At 35.2% G+C, this 27,641-nt stretch overlaps 2 protein-coding genes across 2 annotated transcripts in view; both read left to right on the top strand.

The window, feature by feature from the left end:
- Nucleotides 1–16,605, top strand: LOC136040319 (uncharacterized). Its single transcript, XM_065724586.1, has 3 exons — nucleotides 1–90; nucleotides 8,678–8,917; nucleotides 15,834–16,605. The coding sequence occupies exons 1-3, from the start codon at nucleotides 42–44 to the stop codon at nucleotides 16,523–16,525; spliced, it is 981 nt and encodes a 326-aa protein (XP_065580658.1). The 5' UTR covers nucleotides 1–41; the 3' UTR covers nucleotides 16,526–16,605.
- A 10,632-nt stretch (nucleotides 16,606–27,237) lies between these two features.
- The window catches only part of LOC136030071 (protein artichoke-like), a 101,439-nt gene continuing 101,035 nt past the window's right edge, over nucleotides 27,238–27,641 (top strand). Inside the window, exon 1 of the mRNA XM_065708710.1 lies at nucleotides 27,238–27,365. The gene's annotated coding sequence lies outside the window, so the exon portion shown is untranslated. The remainder of the gene's footprint in view (nucleotides 27,366–27,641) is intronic.

Genomic DNA, 27,641 nt, shown 5'->3' on the forward strand with positions numbered 1-27,641 from the left:
TGATCAGTCATTGACCCAACATAGAACTGTTTGGAAATAAGATGGTTTCATTACTTTTGATTATTTCGCTCATAGTTCACTTAGCAGCGGGTAAATTGCATTCATTTTTTTCTTATGATTTTCTTCTATTCATCAGCCAAACCCTGTTATGATCAGTGGCGTCAATTCATGAGAATTTAGGAGGACAAATTTCATTTTCAAAATCTGTTGGGGCGAAATTTTTTCCATAAAAATACTGAAAAAAGGGATGGTACTTATCTCTCATAGCCACCACACTCCAGAAGTAAAGTTAGGTCAATCCTAACAAAACCCAAGTATGATGAAAACAAAATACTTTAGTAACAAAATTATGGAAACTACAACAGAGAATTTCGAAAATCAGGCCCCCCCCAGAAGGCATTATATTAATTGGTTTCTAACATAATCTAACTAAAATATTTAATTAAAATGTACCTACATTGTAGTGTATATACACTCTCTCACGCTAAGCTGATTATCACCGAGTACATACTGAAATACAAAAAGAAACCTGTTCTGTCAGACCATGAACTCGAGTGTGGTAACTATAAAAGATAATTACCAACAGATTTTTTAGTGAATTTATCCCCAAAAGATATGCTGCAAAATTTAACGGTGGAGGTAAATGCCCAATAGCCTGTCAGCCTCCCTCTTTTTGTTGTCTCTCTCATTGAAGCCCAGTTGTTATTTAGAGCTATTGAATACAAGCACAAAAATTTGTGGTGTTCAAAATAATTTTTTTTCATAAACGCCAGAATATTGTGCCGTATTATAAAATTTACGTTCTCATTACTTCGATGAGTGAATGGTTCGGTAATGAAACAATGTCATGCCAGAAAGTGGCATCCTCAGGGAGAGGTATCGTAGAGTCCAGTGGTCTGGTTGACTGAGGAGGGCTGGGGGGCATACCCCCTCTATAGTTTGTAAGAAAACGTATAATTTATTAAATATTTTCTAAACTATTTAAAAGCTGGTTTTAAGTGTCAAATTTGCTCTTTACTTTAAGCAGATAATTTGTTTTAATTAATCCTTGCTCGTTTTTAACATAAGTAACACGAGAAAAATAGGAGTCCATTACGCGTCAATATCTTCTACATTTATATTTTTCCAAATATACTGCCTTTGAAACCTTATCATCAAGTAAAACTTTGACCCTGTTTCGCCAGATTTCCTCAGGTCAGTTTTTTCTCTGATACTTAAGATGCTTTGGCTTCCTAAAATCTATCAGTTCAAGATTAGATTGTCTTGTTTTAAAACTTTCAAAAGTGGAAATTAATACACCCTCTACATCTGTAAATAATGGAAACAGAAATGGAATCATTAAAGAATAAGAAGGTGGACATATATACTGAATGTAATTTCAATGAATGTAATATTTCCTGAATAAAAAAGAAATCATCGAAAAAAACGACCTAGTGTAATTTATGAAGATATTCGTACTACTGTATAACTAGATAGGTCAAATTGGTTGTAGTTTGGTCATGGAATTTGGCAGAGGGGGATCCGCTCCAGGAATCATTTAATTGTTTTAGTTTTTATTTCCAGTATTTAATTGAAAGTCTGATTCTTTTTTTGTCGTTTATATGAATAATAAGCGATGATAACGTCCTACTCCTTGCGTTCTGGATTCCAATACTAATCCATAAATGTAGAACTGCCTCTATATCATACTGACTTCATGCTATTTTTGCTTTTCTAAGTGTTTCTTTTAACTGAATCCAAACAAATTGACATAAATGTGCTAAGAATTATGACTGGAACTAGTCGCGTTTCATACAACGCCAGTGCTACTTGTGGGACATTTATCTGTGCATCACCACGCTGTACGAAATGTCTGCTGAAAATAGATTAAAGTGTATTTCAACCAAATATCTATATTTTTCCCACAGTTTAGAAATTTTGTATGCATGTACAAGCGATACCAACCCATTCTCTTTGTCTATTTATCAGTTTTATCATGCAGCACTAGGAGACCGAGCTATGCTTGTGAAGCAAATTATAGACATAAAAACGATATTCAGTATAGCCCCCCTCCAGAAATGTATACCCCCATACCCTATTTACGCAAGAAAAACTTTCGTATAATTTTTAAAGAGTTCATTTTTTTCAAACAAAGATACAATGGGGAAGGTATTTTTCGAACTCTAGGAGTGAGGTTTCCCTTCCGATTAGCATCCCTGGCAACTTTCATTCAATTTAAGGTTTCTGCCGCAATGATGTCAAGAATTGTTCAGATTTTCCAGCTGTTGATATCAATGCTCTTTATTAATATAATCCGGCGAACCCACAAAAAAAATCAATTTAATAAATAAACATAAATGATATTTCAGTAAATCCCATTTATTAAAAGTTTAGTACAGCAAATTAAATCTTGCAGAAACAAAATCCATTCAAAATTACGAGCAAATGAATAGCGCACTACCTATGCTATTAGAATAGAACTTGGTTCAATTATGAAATTGAGCATCCTGTGCCGGGCATAGGGGGTTGGGAAAGTGGAGGAAGATATTTACTGCAGCATTAGTAGTGAATATGGCAAAAAAAAACAGCCGAATGTATACGACATTCACCTTCGCCCAAAAGAAAGCTTGTTTGTGCTATACTGCTGCCATCTATACAACTTATTGCTGCCAATTTTGTAAAATCCGAGCACCAGCACTTAAATTTATAATTGTTTAATGAGTTTTTATTGTTTATAATGTTTTGTGTAATGTTTATAAATTCACCAAGTAGTGTGTTTGTTCAACAGTTACTTTTCTTGAATAGCACCTACTCTTGCCCCACTCCCCAATAAAAGTACTGTAGCTATGCTCCCGATAGAGTCAGAACCACCCTGTGCAAATTATTTGTTTTACATTTATTTTTCATATTGCTAGACGTCTTAAATAATTCACCATAATAAAAAAAATGCCCAAAATCCCTGTAATGGGAAATAGGCTACACAAAAAATTTCTGCACAAAATAAAATAGGTAGATGAAACAAAAAAATATCCCCTTGGATTTCTCATTGGAGTTTCACTCCATAGAAGAAAATAATCAAATCGCTGAAGAATATAAGTAGCCGACTCTTTACAGTCCACATCGTATCCGTTGTCATCTTTTAATTCCTACAAATGAAGGCCTGACATATATTTCCTGTGAAAAAGATGAACATAGTTCAAAGACTATTAGTATCAAGTAGTTTAATCAGGTATATTCAATTAGATCCTTCCTGAATAATGGTGAATTAAAAAGGTATTAAAATAGCCTATATTTGTAATGACCTTCTCGTTTATACAAGGGTCATTTAGAATAGAGGAAGGGCAATAGAATTATAGCTTTTATGTAGGAAAACAAAAAAAGAAAAACATTCAGAAGTTCCCTTGAATTATTTTTGACAACTCAGCAATTAATAGTTCAATAGATGATATAGAGGTAGTTCTTTAACTGTGTCCCTCCAGGATCAAATTGAGAGAAGAAAAAGTCCTGAGGTAAGTTATCAGTGTAGAGTCAGAAATAACCTAATCTAGAGCATCGGTGATTTGATGCCAGATCATCGAAATCTCCAAAGATAAACTTGCAAAAATCTCTAGCAGCGTCCAAGAGCCAGATAAATTGCTGATCCGCTAATTAGGATCATTTATCCTCATGGCTTATCTACCAACAAGATAGATCCCGATTAATTACTTGATGGTACTTTATCCGAGCATTTATTTGGAAATATCCTTCTAGTGAAGGTCACATTTGATGCAAGGAGAATGAAAGCTGAAATATAAGGGTAATTTTAAAAAATTAACTTTGCTTTAGGGGATGGATCAAAACAATTGCCCACGTTCATGTCAAACTCGATCTATGATCAAGTCTACTTGTTTTTCGTTCTTAATTTTTACTTAGTTTACTATTATGTGGCCGCCTCCTCTTCAGCCTCCTTCTCTTTACGCTAAAGTTAAACTTTGTGTCCCAATTCTTTAAGAACGACAGCTTAAACACATGGGCCTTTAGATCAGTATAATAAGTATTTTCAAAGCACTACAAATATTTGGTGTAAACAGTCGGGGGTGTAGAGAGAGCGGCCCTTTGATATACGGCAGAGTTTTTGTCTGTTTCAAGTTTTCAATGTCACTCTAATGTTTTTCATAGTTTATTCAGGGTTACCCGAATTGTGGGGAGGGGTACCCTCAAACTGACTCCATAAGCCAAAATCTCACTTTTGCCCAACTATGTTTTGAGAAAAACAGCTTATTTAGCGCACTTGCTTTTCGAAATTACATATAATTATCCAAAATAAATTATATTCTCCCCAATAGGAAGGGAGCTTTCACCCCTTCAGGGCTCATTCGCACGCTTCGTTCTACATTTTTCAATGTAAATATATATAACCTTATTGGTTATGTTATTGTAAACCCAAGACTGAGAGGATTGACACAAGATACTAGACTATATAATATTGCTGTTATTGATGCTGAAAGTAAAGATCACCACCTAGAAGGTTTCAGAGTTAATCTAAAGCTGAAGTTTACGAAGGGTAACAACCTTCCGGGAATCTATGACATTGACAGACTCCAGGATCATAAATTTAGAGGAACTTCCAAGAAACAGTTGAATACTAAACTATTTTAAATTTTGGCAATATAGAAGATGGATGGAATAATTTCAGGAAAATACTTTGTGAAGTTGCTGATAGTGTCTTAGGGAAGAATGTTAGAAACGCAGCTAAGGAAGGCCTGCTTAGTGGTTAATAGAGAGGAGATGGGGCTTGTATAAGAATAATTTGAGTGATAGATCAAATGAAAATAAAAAGAATGTAAAGACAGCGGAGAAAGTATAAAATATGAATTAAATGTTGGGGATCTGCAAGATACTGCATGGCGGTATAATAGTAAAATATTTTACTCGTCTTGTTAATAAAGCTGAAAGGGAGTAGTCAATCTAGATTTGTCCGAGTTAAAGTTAGGGACGGGACCGCAATTAGTGATAGGGAATGAGTTAAAGAGAAATTGAGCAAAATATTTTGAGACTGGACTAAGTCACAGGAAAAGATATAGAAAAGAATGAAAAAGTTTGTGGTACTTTGGATTTGAATGAAGATATATTTTAAGAGGGAGAATTAGTGACAGTACTCAAACGACTAAAAAATAATAAGGCTCCAAGTGCTGATAGTGCGGTAAGAGTTTTTAGAGTATTTTAAAAGTGGTGCCTATGAAGTTAGAGGTAAGTCACTGAAGATTAAGAAATTATTTTTGGAAAAAGGGAATTATCTAGCGATTATAGGAAAACCCTAGTTAAACCCATCTATAAGAAAGATGATAAAAGATGGGAAATTTGTTTAGTAGCTGGTTTCGTATTAAATCAGGAGTTAAGCAGGATTGCGTTTTATACCCATTAATAATGTAAATAATAAAGCTAGATAAGATATTAGATATTAATGTAAGAGCTAGATATTAATGTAAATAATAAAGCTTAATAATGTAAATAATGAAGCTAAGATAAGGCTTAAGGTGTACAGCAAAGGCAATAGGGAAACACAGAACCAAATGGGGAAGTAAAACTACCCTAGACTTAAACTGTCCTAGATTTTCAAATGGGCGTATCAGGAATATTTTTCGGAACGGCTTGCGTGTCAAAATGAAACTTCGAGGATATCATGAAGGGGATGCTCAACTGACCAAAAGGCAACATGCTCCTGCTGCTTCTACTATTATTACTGTTGCTACTACGGTGCTACGGTTGCTACTCCTCAACGCCCCACTCTTTACGCTAAAGTTTGACTCTTTCTCTTAACTCCATTTTTAAAACAGTAAAAAAAACTTTAGCGTAAAGAGCGGGACTTTGAGGAGGAAAAGCCCCTTTCATATACGGAATAATTTCTGTTCGTTTTAAGTTTTAATGTCGCTCCTTACTTTCATTTAAAAAAACTTGTTTTTTTTGTTTAATTTCTGGACGTTTTTGAATTAATGCATGTTTTGATCTCGGCTCTTTGCACATAAATAATTAAAACGAAATTTGCATATTAATTTTTTGGGGCTAAATGGCTTTTTCATAGTTTTAATCGGAAGATTTTGAGAAAAAAGAGCGAGGGAGGAGGCCTAGTTGCCCTCCGATTTTTTGATTACTTAAAAAGGCAACTATAACTTAGAATTTTTACGAACATTTTCATGAGTAAAAAATATACGAAATTATGAATTAAATTACGTAGCGAACTTCTATATTCATATGTTTTTATTGCGTATATGACGGGTCTCACCCCTTGTCGATACCTCGCTCTTTAAATTAAAGCTTAAATTTTGTCCCAATTCCTTAAGAATGACCCCTGAATCAGAAAGGCCATAGAATAAATAGTTGAAATTACTAAAAATACTTTAGCGTAAAGACCGAGGTGTTACGAGGAGGTAACCCCCTCATATGCCTAATAATTTCTGTTCGTTTTAAGTTTCAATGCTGCTTCTCACTTTCAGCAGAAAAAACTTTTCATATTTATTGTTTCATTGTTTTTTTAAATCATGCTAGAAAATCCTGCGCCCCCTCCATTGAAAGTCTCTTTTCCCATGAGAAGTTCCTCCATGGAAAGATCCTCCCACGTAGCCCCCACCCTCAACTCTCCCCCCAAACCATAAAAATCCCCCTGAAAACGTCTGTACACTTCCCAGTAACCATTACTATATGTAAACGCTGGTCAAAGTTTGTAGCTTGCAGCCCCTTCCACGGGAACTTTGGGGTAGTAAGTCGTCCCAAAAGACATAGTTATTAGGTGAGTATGGTGAATAAAATGGCTGTCTCAGAATTTTGATCCGTTGACTTTTGGGAAAAAATGAGCGTGGGAGGGGGCCTAGGTGCCCTCCAATTTTTTGGTCACTTAAAAAGTGCACTAAAACGTTTAATTTCCGTTAGAATGAGCCCTTTCGCGACATTCTAGGACCACTGAGTCGATATGATGACCCCTGGAAAAAAAAACAAAACAAAAAAACAAATAAACACGCTTCCGTGATTTGTCTTCTGGCAAAAAATGCAATATTCTACATTTTTGTAGATAGGGGCTTGAAATTTCTACAAAATGGTTCTCTGATACACTGAATCTGATGGCGTGGTTTTTGTTAAGATCGTATGATTTTATGGGGGTGTTTCCCCCTATTTTCTGAAATGAGGCAAATATTCTCAGGCTCGTAAATTTTGATGGGTAAGACTAATATTGATGAAACATATATATTTAAAATCAGCATTAAAACACAATTCTTTTGATGTAACTATTGGTATCAAAATTCCATTTTTTAGTGTTTCGGTTACTATTGAGCCGGGTCGCTCCTTACTACAGTTTGTTTCCCCCTATTTTCTGAAATGAGGCAAATATTCTCAGGCTCGTAAATTTTGATGGGTAAGACTAATATTGATGAAACATATATATTTAAAATCAGCATTAAAACACAATTCTTTTGATGTAACTATTGGTATCAAAATTCCATTTTTTAGTGTTTCGGTTACTATTGAGCCGGGTCGCTCCTTACTACAGTTTGTTACCACGAACTGTTTGAACAGTTCGTTGCCACGAACTGTTTAAAAACCCGGAATCACCATAAAAATAGAATTCTTAAGTGTATATAGCATTAGTAAAACTCTCTTTTTTAGAGTTTTGGTCACTTATCACTCCTTACCTTCATTTTGTTACCACCAATTGGAATATACAAAAATAAGTAAACATAATGCCTGATATTTTCATTTAAACGTCAATAAAAGCAAAACTTCTAGTGTCACCTACCGTCCCCTCCCTGTAAATTTTCTGAGTAAGCTCAAAATCATCCCCACTCTCTCTATTTTTTTATCGGTAAGAATATAAATGAAATCTAGCATATTAAAAAAAATAAGAAGGGAACTTCCACCCCAGGAAACCCTCATCAGGCTTAGTTTAACTTAAAGGAGGTTAGAGATTTATTTTTACTTTCAACCCTCCCCCAAGACCCTCTTCTGTGTAAGAGTAAGCTCAAAATCACCCCCACTCTTTCTATCTTTTTATCGGTAAGATAATAAATCAAATCTAGCATATTACAAAAAAAATAAGAAGGGAACTTTCACCCCAGAAAACCCTTTTCAGGCTTAGTTCAGCTTAAAGGAGGTTAGAGATTTATTCTTACTTTCAACCCTCCCCCAAGACCCTTTTCTATATTTATATGAAGGCTCATGGAGAGATAGAAAACTTAGGAATGGAAATGCACTTTCTGGGGCATATGGCAACCCTCCCTTGCCTCCGCAATGACCCACCTCCTTCATAATAGCTAATGCATAATCATACATAACTGTGCTAAATTTTGTGATATATCAAGTGAATCAAATTAGCTAAATGAAGATTTAAGATAAATGTCTAAATTAAATATTCATCTGGTATAGACCATGTAATTTCTTAAGAACGAATATACTACTGTTCGGCGTTGCTTCCTCTGATTTTTGAGATTTGGCCATAGGGCTGTATTTGACTACACTTTGGAACTAGATTTCAGATGATACAAAATTATTCTCAAATCTGCTTTGGAGTAAAAGTCCATGTCATATCCTACCTTTAACAGACATATTTTATATGGAAGAAAAACTAAGTGTGAAAAGTGTTTAATAGAATATAGAATATACATAATTATCTTAATTTGGATATAACTAAACAAAGTGCGGGGTGTTTCAAAGGAATTTTCTTTTTCAGGACTTGCTGCTGACACCAATGATTTTTGCAACATCACAAAACCGCAACTACTGCCTCATAAAACTTTCTGCGACGCGTTTCTAGAATGTTTGCCCACTGAAAACAACAATAAAAATGGTATTTTGATGCTTCGCTGGTGTGAAGATGGTCTAATATTCTCCGTATCAGAGCAATCCTGTGTGATTCCACACGTGGGAGATTGCAAAACTAGAAGAAAAATACAAAGGTCGAAGCCATCAGGTGACTGAATTAAATTTTCGAAATTATTAAAAGAAAAACTCTATTGTAAGCTCTAGAAATTAGAAACAACAATGTTAGGGAAATGCTATATTCACCCATATGGTCAAATTTTCCTATCCCATAATTGTGCAGGCTCTGCATTTTCAAATTCTCTTCTTTGTTCGAAGCTACAGGTACATTTTGTCAATCAAAATAATTTCTATATCTGCCGCTTCGAAAGTATTATCGTTAATGTAGGTGTTATTATGGGAGGATTAAAAAAATGAGCCAAGGCTCAGGCTACTAAGGTACCTTGCCTCCAACTCCCCTAAAATAATTATATGTCCAAAAGTAGCTGCTGGACTATTGGTGACGCTTGGGTATAGTACTTTGAGACATGTCTTGCTTGTCTCTTTTTTTCTCTTTCCATAAAAGCCTTCCTTGGAAGGGTTATGGTGTCCACCATTCATCTCCCCCTATCACAAGTACAACATCTGATAGCTTCAGACCGGCTATAGTAGGCAGTCCTTGTCCCTAAAACAGAGGAGGAGTCACTCTTCAGCCATCAGCAATAGACAGTACTTGCGCTTGATCCTCAGACGGTACTTGATCCTTAAAGCCGTCACAAGCAAGATGGTGACGAACTCCTTTCTCCCAAATGTCTGATTTGGCTTGCCAATGATCATCGGCTTTGACGCAGGAAAAGATCCCTTGAGGAACTGTCTGTTCCTCAAGGGATCTTTTCCTGCGTCAAAGCCGATGCTTCGTATATCCATGGGGATTGACCACCTAGGCATGATTTTGGTAGCTATTATTGGTTTTATTCAATTAAGCAAAAAAGCCTGCATCATGGTGAACACTGGAGAGGACGGCCAGTGGCGGCCTGGTGACTCAAATTAGCAGTAATAAGTTCCTTTTGTGGAGAGGACTCTCAGGAAACTAGGAAGAGGTTGTGACCAGGAGCATTACGTATGGGGGAGAGGGGGATACCCTCCAATATTTTCAGCCAGTGGACAAATAAAATGAGTCGGCAAAAATTGGTGCGAAGCCTCACTAATTTACCGGACGATGTAAATGGGCTGGTGGAAATCTACGACTTAAAATCAAAGAAAGATGCTCAGTCTTAATAGGCAAGAAAATCAAGTAATTTAAATAGCAATGTCACTCAATATTAGTCAGTAAAAATTACGAGCCATTCTGCAAGATCCATTGCCTCTCACCCAAAAAAAAATTCTGGCTAGTAACACCTCGGGTTGCAATAACTACTTCTGTCACTTAATTAAAAATTTTGAATTAGAAATGGTAGGCACTGTTAACGATCGAAAATAAATACTAGATCTACGTTGCATGGGCAACGTGAGGTATTGCGGCAACCTTTGTTCGGCTTCGCCGAGTAAAGTGTTACGAGGGTAACACTTTTTGTTTTGTTTCCTCGCTTCGATTAAACGCTGAAGTTGTTAATCTGTAAGGATTTCCAATTAAATACTAGGTATACCAACTCGCAAAAATTGCAAATCCCTCAGTGCTAAAGATGATTGTAGCCTAACAGCCAATTATTACTTACAATCCCCCTACATGTCTTACCGCTGGAACCAAATTGATCTTACCATCATATACATCGGAAACAAATAATAGGTACAGCAACTAGCAAAAGTTGTGAACCCCTCATTGCGGAAGATAATTATGAGCTAAAAGCCAACTGTTGCCTAAAATTGGAAGTTGTCAACCCCCTTTCAAACTGGTATATCTCATGAAGGAATTTTTCTACCAAAAAATGGATGACATATACTTTGATCAGCTCATCAAGAGCTATCGACTGCCGTCGAAAAATAAATCTATCTGTCTTAGTTCAAAAGTTGACTTTTTTGCCGTAGGCCAAGTTTCTAACATCACCGCTTGGAAAGGAGCAAAGGATAAACTTTTATTTTCTTTAGCAATGAGAGAACTTTTAAAGTTTAAGAGGTACATCTGATGCTATTTCTCTATCGCAATCCCAAGTGTGAAAAACCGAATGATAAACTCAGCTGAAATCACGAACAGGAATGGGTGAAATCTATACATGGCTGCACTTTCGGTACCCCCTTTTTTATTTTTGTGATTTTTTTCTATTTATCACTCAAAGAAGATATGTTGGCTGTGGGCCCGGGTAACTGCCGCATATATTTAACACTTATAGATTTTAGTCCATCTTCAATTTGAAAGTGGTGCCTGCCTGCTTGCCTGCTAGATCGGAGCTTTCCACTCGAAAGCAGAAATACGATTTGATAAAACAAAAGCTTCACTGCATAACTTCAGATAGTTCTCTCTCACATAGGCCATAAAACTCCTAATCACTTCTCACACTATAGGCTCTGGCTCAAAGACAAGCAAACCCACCCTTTTTGGCCCCAGGCAAGAGCTCTACGAAGCTTTCCAAAATACAAAGTCATGTTCATCAATCCGGCCTAAGGTGCACACTTTCCGTAAGAACCGCAGAGTTTAGACCCTTACCACTTTCTAGGAATAAGCTGAAATCGGGGTGCTAGGAACAAAAAAAAAAGAGCACGACAAAACCAAAGTGTTGCTCTCGCAACACAATTAAAAATAATAACCATCGGAAATGTTAAGGCATTCAGGGACCTTAGTAGTCAAAAAGCGTCGTTAATTCATAAATAATAATGTTAAGGCATTCCAAAACTACTATTCAAGAAACCTCCACTGTGAAACATTAGATAAAATTTAACTATTGTTATGAGTTTTACTCTTTTGTAAGTGTAGGTTTGTTGGTGTAGCTGTTGCTATTTCCTGTTTTCTGAATGATCTCTATGCGAAACATTCCGGGATTTTAAATTTGGCGATCTGGTTAAAAAAATATTTAAGAAATTCGTAAGTTGATAAATCTATTTAATTTGGACTTCCGATTTAGAACCATACGCTTGTCTGAGTCAAGGAAGAAACGGGGAGATTTATAGTTCAAATTTTGTCTCGCTATCATTATGGGACAAAGGAGCTAAAGATGCAGTGGTATTGGCTTACAATACTGAGAGATGGACAAAATGTATTTTAACAAAATTCATAGTGGGCAATTTATTGTTTTTTTTTCAATTTTCTGGATGAAAAATATAAAAAAATAGATTGTTTAATATAAATGCCAAATAGTTATCTTTTAAAATTTAGAGGGAGGGAGAGAAGGGAGAAACATCTAGGGAGTAAATGTCCCCTTCCACACACAAACATTGAACCACTGTGGTTATACTTATTTATACTTACAATACTGTTTTTAAATTGACTATGATATGGATGATATATGATATGGATGAATTAAATTTACACACGACTATATAAACAATGGCGGACGACTATAAAAACAACTCTATTTTATTCTTCAGTAATTTGAATAAAAATATTTTATCACTTCTTTCCCCTCCAAGCTGCTCCTCTTCTCCATCTCTTCATCTTTATTAATTCACTTATTATGATACTTTAAAATTTCTTCCGAGGTTAATTTTTATCTTTCTTTCAAGTCTAATTTTATTCAAATGCTAATGCATGCTAAAAAAATACCTACGAACGCGAAGGGTCTGTACACGCTTCTGCTAAAATCTAATTACCACTTTTCCATTTTAGATTTTGTTTTGAGTCTCATATTATCTTTTTTTGAAGTCCAATTTTTATTTAATACTAAGGAAAGCAATTCAAGACAACGATGCGTCAAAAATCTGTGTACAATCCAGGTTGCAAAATGGGTGAAAGATCCCTATTACAATCATATCACTTTTATTTATATATATTTTCTTTTGGGTCTAACTTTATCTTTTTTGGAATAGAATTTTCCTTTTAATGCTAATGAAAGGGAATCCTAGCAACAAGTGCAAGAGGACTGCACACATCCCTGCTACAATCTAATTACTTCTTTTTTATTTCACATTTTTTTTTGTTCGATGCTAATTTTGTCCTTCACTACTAAGATTTGATTTTTTGGACATTTGATATCTTTTGACTATTCAAAAAAATTTATGATAAATTGTCCCAGATACTGAGCTAAGCTTAAAAATTGCACTTTTTAGCCAGAAACTACTTATATTTCAATGTCCAATGATATTTCAAGACCGCATCATCAAAACCATTCCTCAGCAACACCCTTTTTTTTCTCTCAATCTTGTCCTACCTCAATCTTGTCTTTGTCCTAATATTAACCTCGACTCAATTTTTCAGTTTTGTTAGTAATTTCCTCTTGTTTTTGAATTTTGATAGTGAAAACTCGTTTCATGTCAAGAATTTCAGCTTTCTTAAGAGTTTCAGGTTCTAAAAATTACATTGCTTCAAGCAAAACCTTTCTTGTTTATCAGAATTGTTCGTTTTATTTTACAAGTTTCACTCTTTTTAAATTTTGATAGTGAAACTCTTGTCGTGTCAGGAGTTCCTGTTTAGTTCCAGTCAAATTCACATTTCTCCAATTACAGCCTTTCTAGTTCATTATTTTTTTGTTTTTTAAGACATTGTACTTCTTTAGCAAAACACTTTTTTATGTTGGGAATTCCAGTTTTCTTAAAAATTGGGATCTAAATGTCAAATGTCTTCAATTAAATTCTTTCTACTTCTCCAAACTTTTTCAATTTCTTAAGAGTTTGCCCATCTTTTTCGGATTTTGGAAGCAAAATCCTTTTTTATGTCAAGGATTCCAGTTTTTCTTAAAAATATCAAGATTTCAATACCACATTTTTCCAATTAAGGCCTTTCTACCTCATCAAAATTTTAATTTTTAAGAACTTACATTCCTTTTTTTTAATTTTAATGGCAAACGCACTTTCATGTCAAGAATTCCACTTTCTTTTTTTAATTTTAAGATTTCAATGTGTCATTTCTCAAATCAAGGCCTTTCTATCTCATCAAATTTTTCATTTTCTAAACAATTTTCACTTCTATTTTATAGATAGGAAAAAAACACGTTCTATGGTAGGAATTCTACTTTTCATACCACTATACGATTTAATTGTTACATTTCTTCGTGAAAAGAATTTCATCTAATCATATTTTTCATTTTTTAGTCAATTTTCACTTCTTTTTATGAATTTCAAAAGAAAAAACTTGTTTCATGCTAAAAAATTCCCCCTTTCATAAAAGTTTAAGAATTGACATATCAAATTTCTTCAAGCAAAGGCTTTCTACCCCATCACATGTTTCACTTCTTAGAAATTTAAAATTCCTTTTTTGAAAGCAAAAACCTTTTCACTGGTCATGAATTCCACTTTCTTAAAATATTTTGGAATTCAAATATCATATTTCTATAAGTAAAGACTTTTTATTTCAAACAAATTTACATTATTTAACATTTTGCACTCTTTTTTCCAAATTTTGATAGAAAAACCCTGCCCATGTCAAGGATTCCACTTTTTTTTATTTTAGGATTTAAATTTGTCCCTTTTTTATTACGGGATTCCCGGATCCATAACATGTGGTGATGTGTCGCTAGTCCTGGTAATTACTTTACTTTTTACTTTAATTACCTCACTTGTATTCAGTATACCTTCTCTCGAACACCTCATTAGAGCAATTTCAGAGGATTGTCTCAGCTGGGAGGCGACTCCACGAGGCAACGGATCGTCAGGTGAAACTCATCTTTAAGTATTGCTGGCGGGGTCTACGCTGCACAAGGGTTTCCAACCAAGCTGTACTTTGGCGAGTTTATAGCAAAGGCTTTATTCTGTCTGTAACGAATTTCAACCCCTCTCAGATGTGGGGCAATGTATATATTTTTAGAACTCTGACATTAACGCCACGTCGAAACGATCCTGGATTGACTGCATGGGTTTGACATTAGAGTTGCTAGAAAATGCTGAGTCAACTGCGAACTGCTTTGGACACGTTGAAGAGGAGCGATGTGGCTAATTGGAGAACCAGCAAAGAAAGGACATACACACTTCATGACTGGTCTGATTCATGGCATTAATAGCTTAAAAATGAACTCACCGGTTTCCTCCCTGGTTAGTGCTTCTGCATCTTAGGGTAACTCCTATCTTCCGTGAGCAGGAGGATCTTATTTTGCAGAATTGTTCTTCAAAATGGACTCACCAGGTTCCTCCCTGGTTAGTTCTTCTGCATCTTAGGGTAACTCCTAGCTTCCGTGACCAGGAGGATCTTATTTTTAATGAAGTGTTCATACTGCGTGAGATCCGTTTAGAAATGAACTCCGTGAGGCTTTAGTGTGTCTACTCTTGTTATTGTCTCTCCTTCTAAAAAGAAAACAGGATAACTCTTCATATTAACATCTATTTTGCTTTTGATATATTGAAACTGAAAATTCAGTCATCTGCCCACACCTCCATTTTTTTCAAATGAGCCTGAAAGTCCTTATGGGAAATGCTTGGATCTTAGTCTTTCACATTGAAGATCTTTGACGTCGGTTCTCAGCGAAGTGGTGAGGTTTTTCACAAGACTATCCCCTAGATTATTTATGAACACTAGAAAAAGAATCGGTTCTTATGCTGATTTACTGATCGTTTCTTATCTAATTCTTATGCTGATTTACTCTTAAGTTTAAGTGCTCTGGGCTTTCGACAAGGTAAATTTCAAAAGTTAATTTGCACATGAAATTTGTTTCTTTTTCATTTTAGATTTCAAGTATTTCTATTTTTTCGGGAGGGGCTGCTGGCTGAAAATTGAAGTGGCACGGCTGCGTCCCTCCGCCACTTTCTCCTCTTTGAAAGAATGTCTACCCTCCAAAAGTTATTTAGCATTCTTAAACCAGTCAAAAATTTTCAAAACAATTTCAATTTATTGGGTATTTTCAAAGATATTAAGTTGTTAATCTACTATGTAAATACAAGTGATTAAATGCAGAAGGATAGGAAAAACATAGCATAAAACTTTTTATGCATAGTTTTTTTTACGTCTTCCCTTTATTTGTTTAAGACTTTTTTGTTTTAAGAAATTGTATCAACGTTTTTGTTTTTTTTAGGACCATGTCCCAAGATGAATGGTATATTTTCTAGGAGTTCCAGCTGCGAAACATTCTTACTCTGTCAGTCAGGAGAGCCATCTATAGTTATTTGCCCTCCGTTTCTCCTACTTAACAAGCGTACAGGAAGATGCCGCTCTCCAAGATTAGCACCATTAAACCCTAGCTGTTTCATGGAACCATTTTTTCCAAGAACAATAGGAATATCTGATATTATGAGTGGAAGAAGTGAATGGACCATGAACAACCACGAAAGATCAGAATTAATATTTTCATCTGAGGACATCCGCAACAACAACAGAAAAAATCCCACTCTTGACTCAGCTCAACGCACAATGTCAGCTGAAGAAACAACAGTTTCAACTAACCCGAAAGTAATAAGTGAAAAAAAGAATCCATTTCAACCGTCGCTAACCCCAATGGGACTTGAATCAGTACATGACCATGATGAATTTGATGAAAGCAATTTTGTGGAACTGGTGGACCCTCATAAGCATATTTTCAAACGCAGCATTGGTCGACAAGAAAGTACAAATGAGAAGAAAACTTTCAACGCAGAAGAGATGAATCAGACTCCTAGAGATACCAGAGATAGTGAAATATCTGATTCTTCCGTATCATTTTTCCTTGAACTAATTAATTGGATATTGTCATCATTGAATAATGTGTCCGGTGATGATGAATCTACATGATTTTGATCTTTTTTCAAGCATCTGGCGTTACAACTTATCTATTTGTACTTGATTTTTAGAAAAAATATATACATTATCATTTATTATGGGCTGAGCTGACTTCAGCAATCATGGTAAAAATACGAGCAGGAGGGTTGAACTAAAAATGGGATGAAAAAAAAAAAATCATACATAGCTGTGTACACCTCAGGCAGGATGGTGGTGGAACAAGTCGGTAATTGCAGTGGTACATGCTTTTCCGCTTTGGCCACTCGAAATAAGTCTCAAAATTTATTCTGAAAATACGTCACTAGGGAGGCATTTTCTTATGTTGATAACAGATTCAAATGTTGAACATATTACTTTATTGGAACTGCCAAAACAAAACCGAACAGAAATAACAATAAATAACCCAGTCAATTTCTAAGCGAGCAGAAACTAAGATTTTTAGAAGGTATTTTAGGTTTTTTTAAGAAGGCCAGAACATAATTTGTACTTTACTGAAAACAATCCTTATTTCGAGTTAAAAGTTTCTAATTCTCATAATATAAAACAAACACTCTCATCACCAAGATTACTAAAAAAAACAATAAATGAATTCGGATTGACAGTTTAACATACTTATACAAATATTTATTCCATAAAGTCTTAATAATTTTGGATTTATTATAGTTAAAAAAGAGAAAACATTTAAAGTGTATTTTGTTTTCAGTAAAATGCAAACTATGTTCTTTCTTCAGAAAGCATGGGAGTCATCTTAGTTTCTGCTGGTTTTGAGTTTATCTCTGTTATTTATTGTAGTTTCGGTTTAGTGTTTCATGTATTTGTTGATGATGATTTGTGATAGTTTTACGCTTAGAAAATTATTTGACTTTATTTCTGCTCACTTTGGTTTATTGTAGTAATTACTTTTCTTTGTAAACTTATTATGTATAAGAATTTATTTAAATTAGTTTCTGTTCCTTTTTTATTAACATAGTCTATTTCATTGAAAAAGAAAGGTATATTTTAAATCTTCTCGTTTTTTCTATATATATATATTCTAAATGAAACTTAAAACCTTTCCCAAAACATTTTATTTATTCTCTTTCGACAACCTGGATGCACTTACACTTTTTTGTTTAGTTCAATAGAGTAGAAGTAGTAATACCAGTAGCCATGAAAGTTTTGACTTAATACCCTCGGTCGTTCTTGAGACAATGCTCTGACATCTTATTGGAGCCAGTATATACATAGCACCTTTTGGTTTAGTTTTAAAGTGACATCAAATCTCCTTGAAAATTTATGCTTTATACCCTATCGCAGAAGTAACAGTAGGAGCAGTGCTAGTTATATCAGTTGTAGCATTAGTAGTTAACGGTATTCAGTAATGATATTCACATTGTATTTTAGGTGTCTTTTAGGTGTAGTACAACATCCTCTCCTCATGTCCGGATAATTTAATATAATACTTTAAGCAGTTCCTGAGATACTTCTGATACTTCCTGTTGATAAATATACCAAATAATGATGAAGCTACTTTAACAAATAATGAACTTAGCTTCTTCATAAATGCTTAATATATTATCGATGGAAAATGTATTGAAAGTATTGATTATGTAGATAAAACGACGACTACTGTTAAAAATTTATCAGACTTGCATACACATTGTGTTATGATTTAGCCCAACAACCCTCTCAGCTGTCCCTGAGAGTTTCACATTGATACCATCAGCCTTAGCCATATTAGTATTAACAGCAGTATTATTACCACTATCCTACAATTAGTATTAGTATACATATAATGAATTTTAATGAGCTCAGCATACCCTTCAGCTTGTTCTGAAAGTTCCAACTTAACACTCGATTCATAAAAATTCCCTCAGTCGTTCTTGAGATACTGTCTTATTGGAACCAGCATATACATAGCACTTTAAAGCAGTTTACGGCAGTTATAGCAGCTTTTAGCTGTTATGGTAGTATTAGCATGAACAGTAGAAGTAGCAGGGGTAGTATACATATAGTTATTCTTTGATGGCTCAATATCCTTCTTAATAGCTGTTATGACATTTAATGACCGGTATCCACATAGAGTTTTACAATTTAGTTCACTATCATCTTCAACATTCCCTGAAGTTTCACTGTATTACCTTTACCTTCAATAGTACTAGTTTTAGTCGTCTTTATAGCAATAGCATTCGTAGTAGTAGTAGTGGCAGTCGTTCGTGATATACTGCTGAAAATACCATTTGACACCTTCATACATACAGCGTGTTTTAATTTAATTTAACGTAGCACCCGACATTTTCTGAAACTGTGTCCGTAATACCTTTAGCCTTAATGGTAGTATTTGCATTAACAGTAGAAGTAGGAGTCGTAGCATACATATAGTACTTTTTTGATGGCTCAATATCCTTCTTAACATGCACTCAAAGTTACAAGTTAATGCTCTAAGCTGTTTCTGATATATAACTGCTACGGCCTTTTAATGACCGGTATCCTCATAGCATTTTACAATTTTGTTCACTATCATCTTCAACATTCCCTGAAGTTTAGAAACTATGATAGAAACTCGCAAAATGTTTATAAAACCTTTTTCTTGATAAAACATTCAGACAATTGCACAATGTCTGTTGTTTCCACCATATTTTGAGTCTTCAAAACGCAAGTATTTCGGTCCCAAAGAGGATGTCGATGTAAAACTTGAGGTATTTACAGTAAACTGATTTTAGTTTAAGTATATGCGTCTTTCGGTTCAGGCTATACTTTGGGGACACAACCCTGCTGTAACTTAATCGAATGCTCTTGGTAACTTTCTCAATTACTAGTAAACAGGAACTTCTAATACTTTGCCTGTACGTTATTCATAGATATTTCATAGACTTTCCCAGTAAAATTTTTGTTCGCTCAACCGTCACCCAAGTATTTTCACTGTTGCAGGTTCTCGGTCTTTTTCGGGTTAACTTGCAAAACAGTATTTTAGTTTCCAGTTATCAATCAGTCAACATTCTCTTGTAGAGATTGGGTCGGAGCTTAGCGTTAGCAAATCATCTGCAATCGAAAGAAGACTAAGGTCAAAAGGTCAAAATTAAGGTCACAACTAAATCCTCCCATTATATTTTTTGTTATTCTAGAAGAAAGGGTGTTAAAAAGGATATGACTTAAAACAGATCCTTGTCGGAGACCTCAAACGAGCTTAATTGAGTTACTCATTTGACTTGCTTTCTGGAGTACCTAACTTTCACAAAACTAGCTGAGCACCAGTAAAACGGAGGTACAACTGTAAGTGCACTAGCTCCACATTCAAGTAAATTCAGGAAAACCTGCGACTGCACCACTTAGTCAAATGATACTTTTATATCCCAATGTATTTGCTCTTTCAATATTTTTTTTTCAAAGGAATCTGTGCACAAACGCGACTGAGGTTTCGGCTGAATTCGAACTACCAGTGATCCAGTTTATATCTACTGGATATTTCTGGGAGCAGAAGAACCAAACCGCAATCGACACACATCTGGAAAAAAAAGGGTGAGCCGGACAAATTGCATCAAGATCTGGCGACTTGCAACGTTTTAGCTTACGGTCTATTTTATACACTACCTAGGTATTTCTCGCTTTCAAGAGGGTTTCTAGTTTCTGTTCTAAACTTTTGTCACAATCTTTCTCTAATCTTGGATCCTTCGAACCAAATACTGTGGAGTAGTGTTTTACCCACTCCTCTTCCGGGATATCAGAGTCTGTTAGTCACCACATGGATCTATGTTACTTGTAGAACCACTGTTATGTATGTTTGTGAAAATCTGATCTTTCTGACAAGCAGATAATCCGTCAGGTAGAGATACAATAAGAATGTCTTTTAGTTTACCGTGTTGCAAGGGATTGCACTGGAAGTCTCCACAGATTAGGGATCTCCGGCTTCCCATTTGACAACGCAAGAGATATAAGAGACAAGGAGTCTGCCCATACAACGGCATGCTTCCACATAGTGTTTCTCAAAAAGAACGTTTTCTAAGCTAGTTCAAAGGTACATGTGTATAAGGAAAAAAATCAAATGACAATACCAGCGTTAGTAGTAGTAGTAGTAGCAATATGCACTGAGTATCTTTTGGTTGGATGAACGTCCATTTTAACACACCCTGAAAGTTTCACCCTAATATTCTAATCTATTCCTTTTGGCAACTTGAAGGCACAAAGTGTTCTTTTATTTACTTTAACACTCCCCCCTCCATCAATGTTCCCTGAAAGTCCCGCCTTAATATACTTAACGTCAGTAAAAGTAGAATTCGTACCAGTCATAATAGTCGTAATTTGAATATACTGTCTTTTGGTTAGTTCAACACCACCTCAACATACCCTTGGTTAATTGATCATCCCTCTTATCATTACTTTAAAGTTGCAACTTAATATCCAAAGTAATTCCCGAGTTTCCCCCTTTTGATAACCAGCATGTAAATAACATGTTTTGATTTAGTTCAGCACTCCCCTCAATATTCTCTGAAAGCTTCTCTTGAATTTACTTCAGCTTTTTAAGCACCTAACGTTAATCATGCCCTCTTTCCCAATAGCAAATACTATAAAAACATCGGGCCCATTGCATAACTTAGAGCATTGCTCTGAGGGCCGGAGGGGGTTCATGTCCCGAACTTCTTCAGCGAAAAAGTTACTGGTCTTTCAACCAGGGCAAGAAAAAGCGCGATTCTAACGATTGGGCCCCCACATTTGAAAGGGGCCCGCACTGCCATCAAAGTAAACAATTTTTTTCGAAATTGGGAAATATTCTTAATCATTCCAGCAAGCGTTGCTTCTGGAGAGACATCCTTTTCCAAACTAAAACCAATAACAAACTATCTGATATCTACAATGAATCAGGATACATCAATTAATTTGGCAATTATGTCGATTGAAAGTGAAGACCCAATGAAATGAGATTTTCACTCAGTTTTAGAAGAATTTACAGAACAAAAGGTTAGAAATATGTAAATTCATGCATTCATACTCGGCGATGTTAACATACAAAGGCATTTTTTGGCAGTTTCGTAATATCTAGAAGACAAAAAATAATTAGCGTAAGCTCAAAATGAGGACAAAAAAGGACAAAAGGACGAAAGAGGACAAAAACATAAGCTCAAAATAAACAAAGTAAAGCACCAAATGAGACAAGATCAAGAGAACGCCCCAAGAAATGTAAATGTAAGGGTGAAAATAAATAACATAGTCCATCAAAAGTGACATGACCAATCCGAGAACCTAAGGCAAAGGGCACTGAAAAAATGTCAGAGGCAATAATAAGCGAAAATAGAGCCAAGAAACAAGTAGTTAGAACATTTGCGAAACCGAAAACTACAGCGAGTCAAAACAAAATTGAAGAACAAGAAAATATATAGTTAAAAGATAAATGGCAGAGAGAATAACAGCGACTCAAAGACGGAATTGAAGAATAAAAAACATATGTGGTAAAAAGACATGCTCCAATGAAAATCAGAACGAATCAAAAATGAAATCAAATAACCAAAAATATGCCTAGAAGATATACGACAGTGAGGACAAAGAAATATGCAGTTAGAAGATGAGTGGCTTCGGGAATTGCAAGCAACAGTAGGATTCAGGACGTGTTAAAAATGAAAGTAAAGAATAAAGATAAGCAAAAGCGAGTATCAAAATGATTCAAAATGACAGTGAAGAACAAAGAATTGTGCTTTTTAAAGACAAGTGACAGTGAGAATCAGAACGAGTGAAACCGAAGAAGATTGAAATATTATGTTAGAAGAAAAACACCATCGCAATTCGACGCCAACATATTGCGACGCAAAGCGCCACACACACAGCGCAACCTTCAAAGACATCGTCAACTTCACAAGTGTAAACTACATGTTACTGGGATCCTTCAGCACTGTATGTATCCACTGTGAAGTCCTTCCCTGTCCTGAGGAAAGAGTAGCTAACAAAGGTGATTTATTTCGAGGTTACTGCCTACTTGGTCGAACTGCATTGCTAACTCCACAATTTCCAAATGAATTGGTTCGGCCTGTTATAGAGAATTCCCCACATGTCAAAATCTTCATTGAAATAATCTAGAGAAAATAACCGGGCACAGAAAATAGGGAATTAGATATGAGAGCAAAATATCTATTATACTACTACTAACGATTCACCGCAGCACCAAGCTGCCTGAGACCATCAAAGCTACACACGCTTTCCTTCCATCCCAATCTATTCAAAGCCTCCCTCCTTACATCTTCCATGGAGGTTCCAATTTCTCTTAAATCTTTCCTTACGACATTATCCCACCCTACGCGAGGACGTCCTGCTTTCCTCTTAATCCTAGAAAGTTGACCGAAAAGGACAATCTTTTGCAATCTGTCTTTCTTCATTGGCAGAACGTGTTCTAGCCATCTCAAAATTTCACTCATCAGAGCCCTAGAAAGTGGGATCCACCAACAGTTTTCGTACAACCTATTGTTAGGAATACGGTCCGTCATTCAGGTAACCAAAACAACCCTTGGTCAATTTCTTCGGAAAACATCTAGTAAATCGTCCTCTGTTCTTAGGAGATTCCAATGCTTCAGAATCGTATTTGATAACTAGCCTCACTGTCAATTCCAATATTTTAATCTTGGTTCGCAGACTTATCTTTCTATTCTTCCAAAATATTTTCAACTGCAAAAAACATTTTGAGCCTTGGTTATTTTACTTTTAACATCTTCACTGCTCCCACTGTATTTACTAATAACACTTGATCGATCTTTTCATTGCCAAACGTCAACTTTTCAACTTCACTTATTCTTAAACTTAGTGAATTAGTCTTCTTAACAATGATTTTCATACCCATTGTAGCACCCTGAAGTCGCAAAACCTCAAAAGTTTGTTCATTTTGCTCGCACTCGCATCTAAAATGCTTAATTCATCAGCATTATCTAAGTCCAGGAAAGTTTTTCTTTCCCATTTTACTCTCTGTTCTCCCATTGCCTCTTCTGTGCTCTTTAAGACAAAACCCATCAAAATGATCCTTGTAAATGGGGATAGGACACAATCCTACTTAACTCACGATTTAATACGAAACCAGCAACTGACTTCATTTCCTACCTTACCTGAAGCATTGTTATTCTCGTACGTACCACTAATTACTTTTATGTGTTCGTCAGGTATACCAGACATGGAAAAGTCCTTCACTAAATCTCGTTTATTAGTTGAATAAAATGCCACTAATAAAAAATAAAATCATAAATCTTATTAAAAATAAAATAAAATGCCACTAAAATAAAATCATATTTTATAATCTTCAGTAACTTATTTCCAATTTTCTAGCGTCCATTTACCACGCTATTAGCATCTGGGCCTTATTATTTTCTATTTTGTTTAGTACCGCCACTAATTTTTGTCACAAAATAAGTCTTACTTCAAAGCCAAGGTGTCACAAACTTTTTCATTTTCCTGTATATCTCTTGCTTTAGCTCTATCCCGGATTCGCATATTCTCAAATGTTCCGCATATCTCTCTTAAACTCTTTCCTTATCACTAATTGTGGCTCGGTTCCTATCTTTAAGAGGGACAAGTCCAGATTGATGACTCCCTCTCAATTTATTAAGATTTCAGTGCAATATTTTACTAAAATGCAGTCTAGCTGCATCTTCCAGATCCTGGGCAATTTTATCCATGGTTTCCACTTCACACCTCTTTAGTTCATATTTTAATGTTTTTTCCACCTTCTTTATATTCCTGTTATTTTGATAAGATCTCTTATTCAGATAATTATTGTACAATACCCTTCTCCTCTCTATTTAACATAAAGTACTCGGCGCAAGGGTTATAAGTTATGCCCTAAGGGTTGTTATGGAAAGGCTGGTCGTATAAACTTTGGAGAGGGCTCTTTCGATTGAAAATTTGATGTTCTAGTGTCCTTTTTCAGAGTGAAGAGAATTGGAGGAAAGCCCCATCCCCTCACGTCGTATTTTCCACAAATGCATCCCAGAGAATTTTTTAGATAGCCATTTGTTCAAAAATAGCCCAAAGATAATATAATAAGACCTTTGGGGTTGAAAAAATCCCCCAGAGTCTGGGGGTAAGGGTTTCAAGTTATGCCCCAAGGACATATAAAGTTTTTATGTAAGGGGTTGATGTGTAAACTTTGGAAGAGCCTTATTTTATTGGAAATTTATCGTTCTAGTTCTGTCTTAAGAGTCAAACATGATGGAGAGAAACAATCCTCCCCTCCTTGACACTCTTTTCCGAAACACATTCAATTGAAACTGTTACGTAGCCAATTTGATAACAATAGTCCAAGGGCATTTTTTCCTGTGTTACACCAAAAGGGAGTAACAAAGGAAAAACTGATTATATCAATTTGCATAATTCAGGAAATGATTAGAGAGATGATCAAAAAGGCAATATTTGCATACTATCAATACTACTACAACTACCACCAGTATTACTACCACACTATTACATTTTCAGTATTGAGGAGAAATTAGAACCAAATCAACTTTCAGAGAACATTTAAAGGGGAGGATCATTCCCCCAAAAGGCAATATGTGCACACTACTGCTAATACCACTATTATTGCCACATTTACAACTACTACTACTACTATATCTATTGCAACTACTTGTAAGGCTAAGAGCATTGAGATAAAATTTTCAAGAAGTATATAAACATAAGAGTTATCAAAAGGACATGTCAGCAGTGTCATAGCAATGGCTAATTGTATAAAGTTGAAACTTCCAGGACTTGATGAGAGGGATGTTCTGTTGACCAAAAGACAATTTGCTAATACTACTGCTGCTAGTAGTACTGCCGCTATTCAATAATATTGCTTGTAATATAAATACTACTTTTATGACTATTATTACAACTATGCCTAAGGGTATGAAGGTGAAATTATCAAAAAATTTTGAGAGGGGAAGATGAACTGAATCACAAAACACCGTCTGAATGCATGGTGTCTAAAAGGTGTAACAAAAAGTAATATTTTAGGAACAATTTAGTTTGTCAAGTTGAAACTAACAGGGCTTGTTGTGGGATATGTTGAACTAACCAAAAGAAAATATTTGCATCCTAATGCTACTGCTCCTACTCATACTACTACTACTGTTATTATTGTTACTACTTTTATTACTACTACTGCCACTAAAGCTTAAGTTACTAGAATTGATTCTATTGGTACTACTACTGATACTGCTGTTAAAACTAAGGATATTAAGGCGAAAAAATTGGGATGTATAGAAACTGTAGAGTACTCATTCGAAGCCCACTATGCCCATGCAGGTTCAAGTTGCCGCATCAGAAATGCTTCAGGAACGGTTGATGATATAAAGCTGAAACTTTCAGCGTGTGTTGAAGGGGATGTTGAAGAAACCAAAGGTACTATGCATATACAGGTACTAATGCTGCTACAGCTATTGCTGCTGCGCAAGCTGAGGGTATTAAGATGAAGCAATCAAAACAAACTATGACCATTTGGACTTTCAAAAAGGCGACAAAGCAATATATGAAGAACTACTTATAAAATTAGACCTATAAATTAGACTTATAAAATAACAAAATTGTAAAATTTATTAAATTGGACCTTTAAGGGAAAGTTGTGAGGGATTTCGAACTAGCCAGAAGGCACTATGTTTATACTTTTAGTACTACCACTACATTTGCTGAAACTAATGGTGCTAAGACTATCAAGGTGAAGCTTTAAGGGAACTTTTAGGAGGAGTTTCAATTAACCAAAAAATGTATGCATGCAGATTTCAAAAGGGCATATGAGCCCACTCTATAAAAGCTAGAAACGTAAGTGAAACTTTTAAACTAGCTAATTCGATTCAGAATCAAGACTTCTGATGCCCTCCTTAAGAGTAAAAAGTGATTGAAGGGCAAGCATTCCTTCTCCCAAGCCGATTCATTTTCCAAACGCACCCAGTCAAAAGTTTCAGAGCAATTCGTTCAGCATAATAGAACGGTCCAGCAAGTATGTTATTAGGGATATTGGGCATGTCGACTCCCTATAATTATGTAATTGGCTCATTATGCTTTAAAACTAAATTTTGCTTTAAACTAAATCATAAGGCATTGTGTTTATGGTTGTCAATAAGACACCTCATGAGTATATCGAGAACCACTGGAGGTATTAAGTTTGAAACTTTTGGGGCTACAACTATTACTACTTCTACTCTTACAATTTAAATAAATAAAATGAACATAAGTGTATCCAGGTTATCATAAAACCATAGATACAATCTTTTTGGGAATTATATTAGGTTTTTATTTTTCAGGTCAGCATCAGGAGTTATAAAATTAGATTGAAAATACTGTTTGTGTCACGATTAAAAACTGTTGAAAAAGTTTCTCCAGCATACAAATATCATCCATGTCTTCTCAAGACCAGAACATAACTTTACTGAAAGCAAAATATGTTTTAACTTTTTACTTTTACAAATAAAACATTAGCAGAGCTTTAAAGAATAAATATAGGTCAATTCAATTGGCAATCCACGGTTATTTTTTTCAGTAGCCACCCCCCCCCCCCAATTTTCGTATATTAGTTTCACTGACTGAGAATGATGTGTATCCTGACGTTTCTGGTCAACCCAGACAGGAACTCCCTTTCTGCACACCTGCATAAAAATAATTGCAGTGACTCGTACTACAGTGACTCGTCAATGTAGCTTCACGATTGGCATAGCTAAACCAATGAATATTTAAAAATAAGCGAAAAATTGATTGGATTATTTGCGTTTCCGACCTTGATTAAAAATCGGGTTGATTACAGCAACCCGAAAGTTACAGCTGACGTAGTTACAAATTTAGTGTTTCAGTACATGTCTGGTTTAACTGTGAAAGTACGTAACACTTAATATGGAATAAAATGCGTGTAAGGTTTGAGAATCAGTAAATCAAGGTACGAAATTGGGTTTGCAGCTAGTTGATTTATTGTGTATATGTGTTTTAATCATTTTTAGGCTAAAAGCTTCATTCGTCAAACCCATAAACTAATCAAAATAGTAGAAAGCTGCTAGTCAAATACCAATAAAAAGTCCTTACTTCATTAATTCAGGAAAACTTCTTCTCGTCAGATTTTTAGTCACTTCCAGTTTACCTGCACCCCTTTCCTCCGTTTCTGGTTGATCCTCCTCCTCCATGGGGCAAACTAAAAATATGTAAAGTGGGCTTGCTT

The sequence above is a fragment of the Artemia franciscana genome, chromosome 1 (genome assembly GCF_032884065.1).
Source record: "Artemia franciscana chromosome 1, ASM3288406v1, whole genome shotgun sequence".
NCBI lineage: Eukaryota > Metazoa > Arthropoda > Branchiopoda > Anostraca > Artemiidae > Artemia > Artemia franciscana.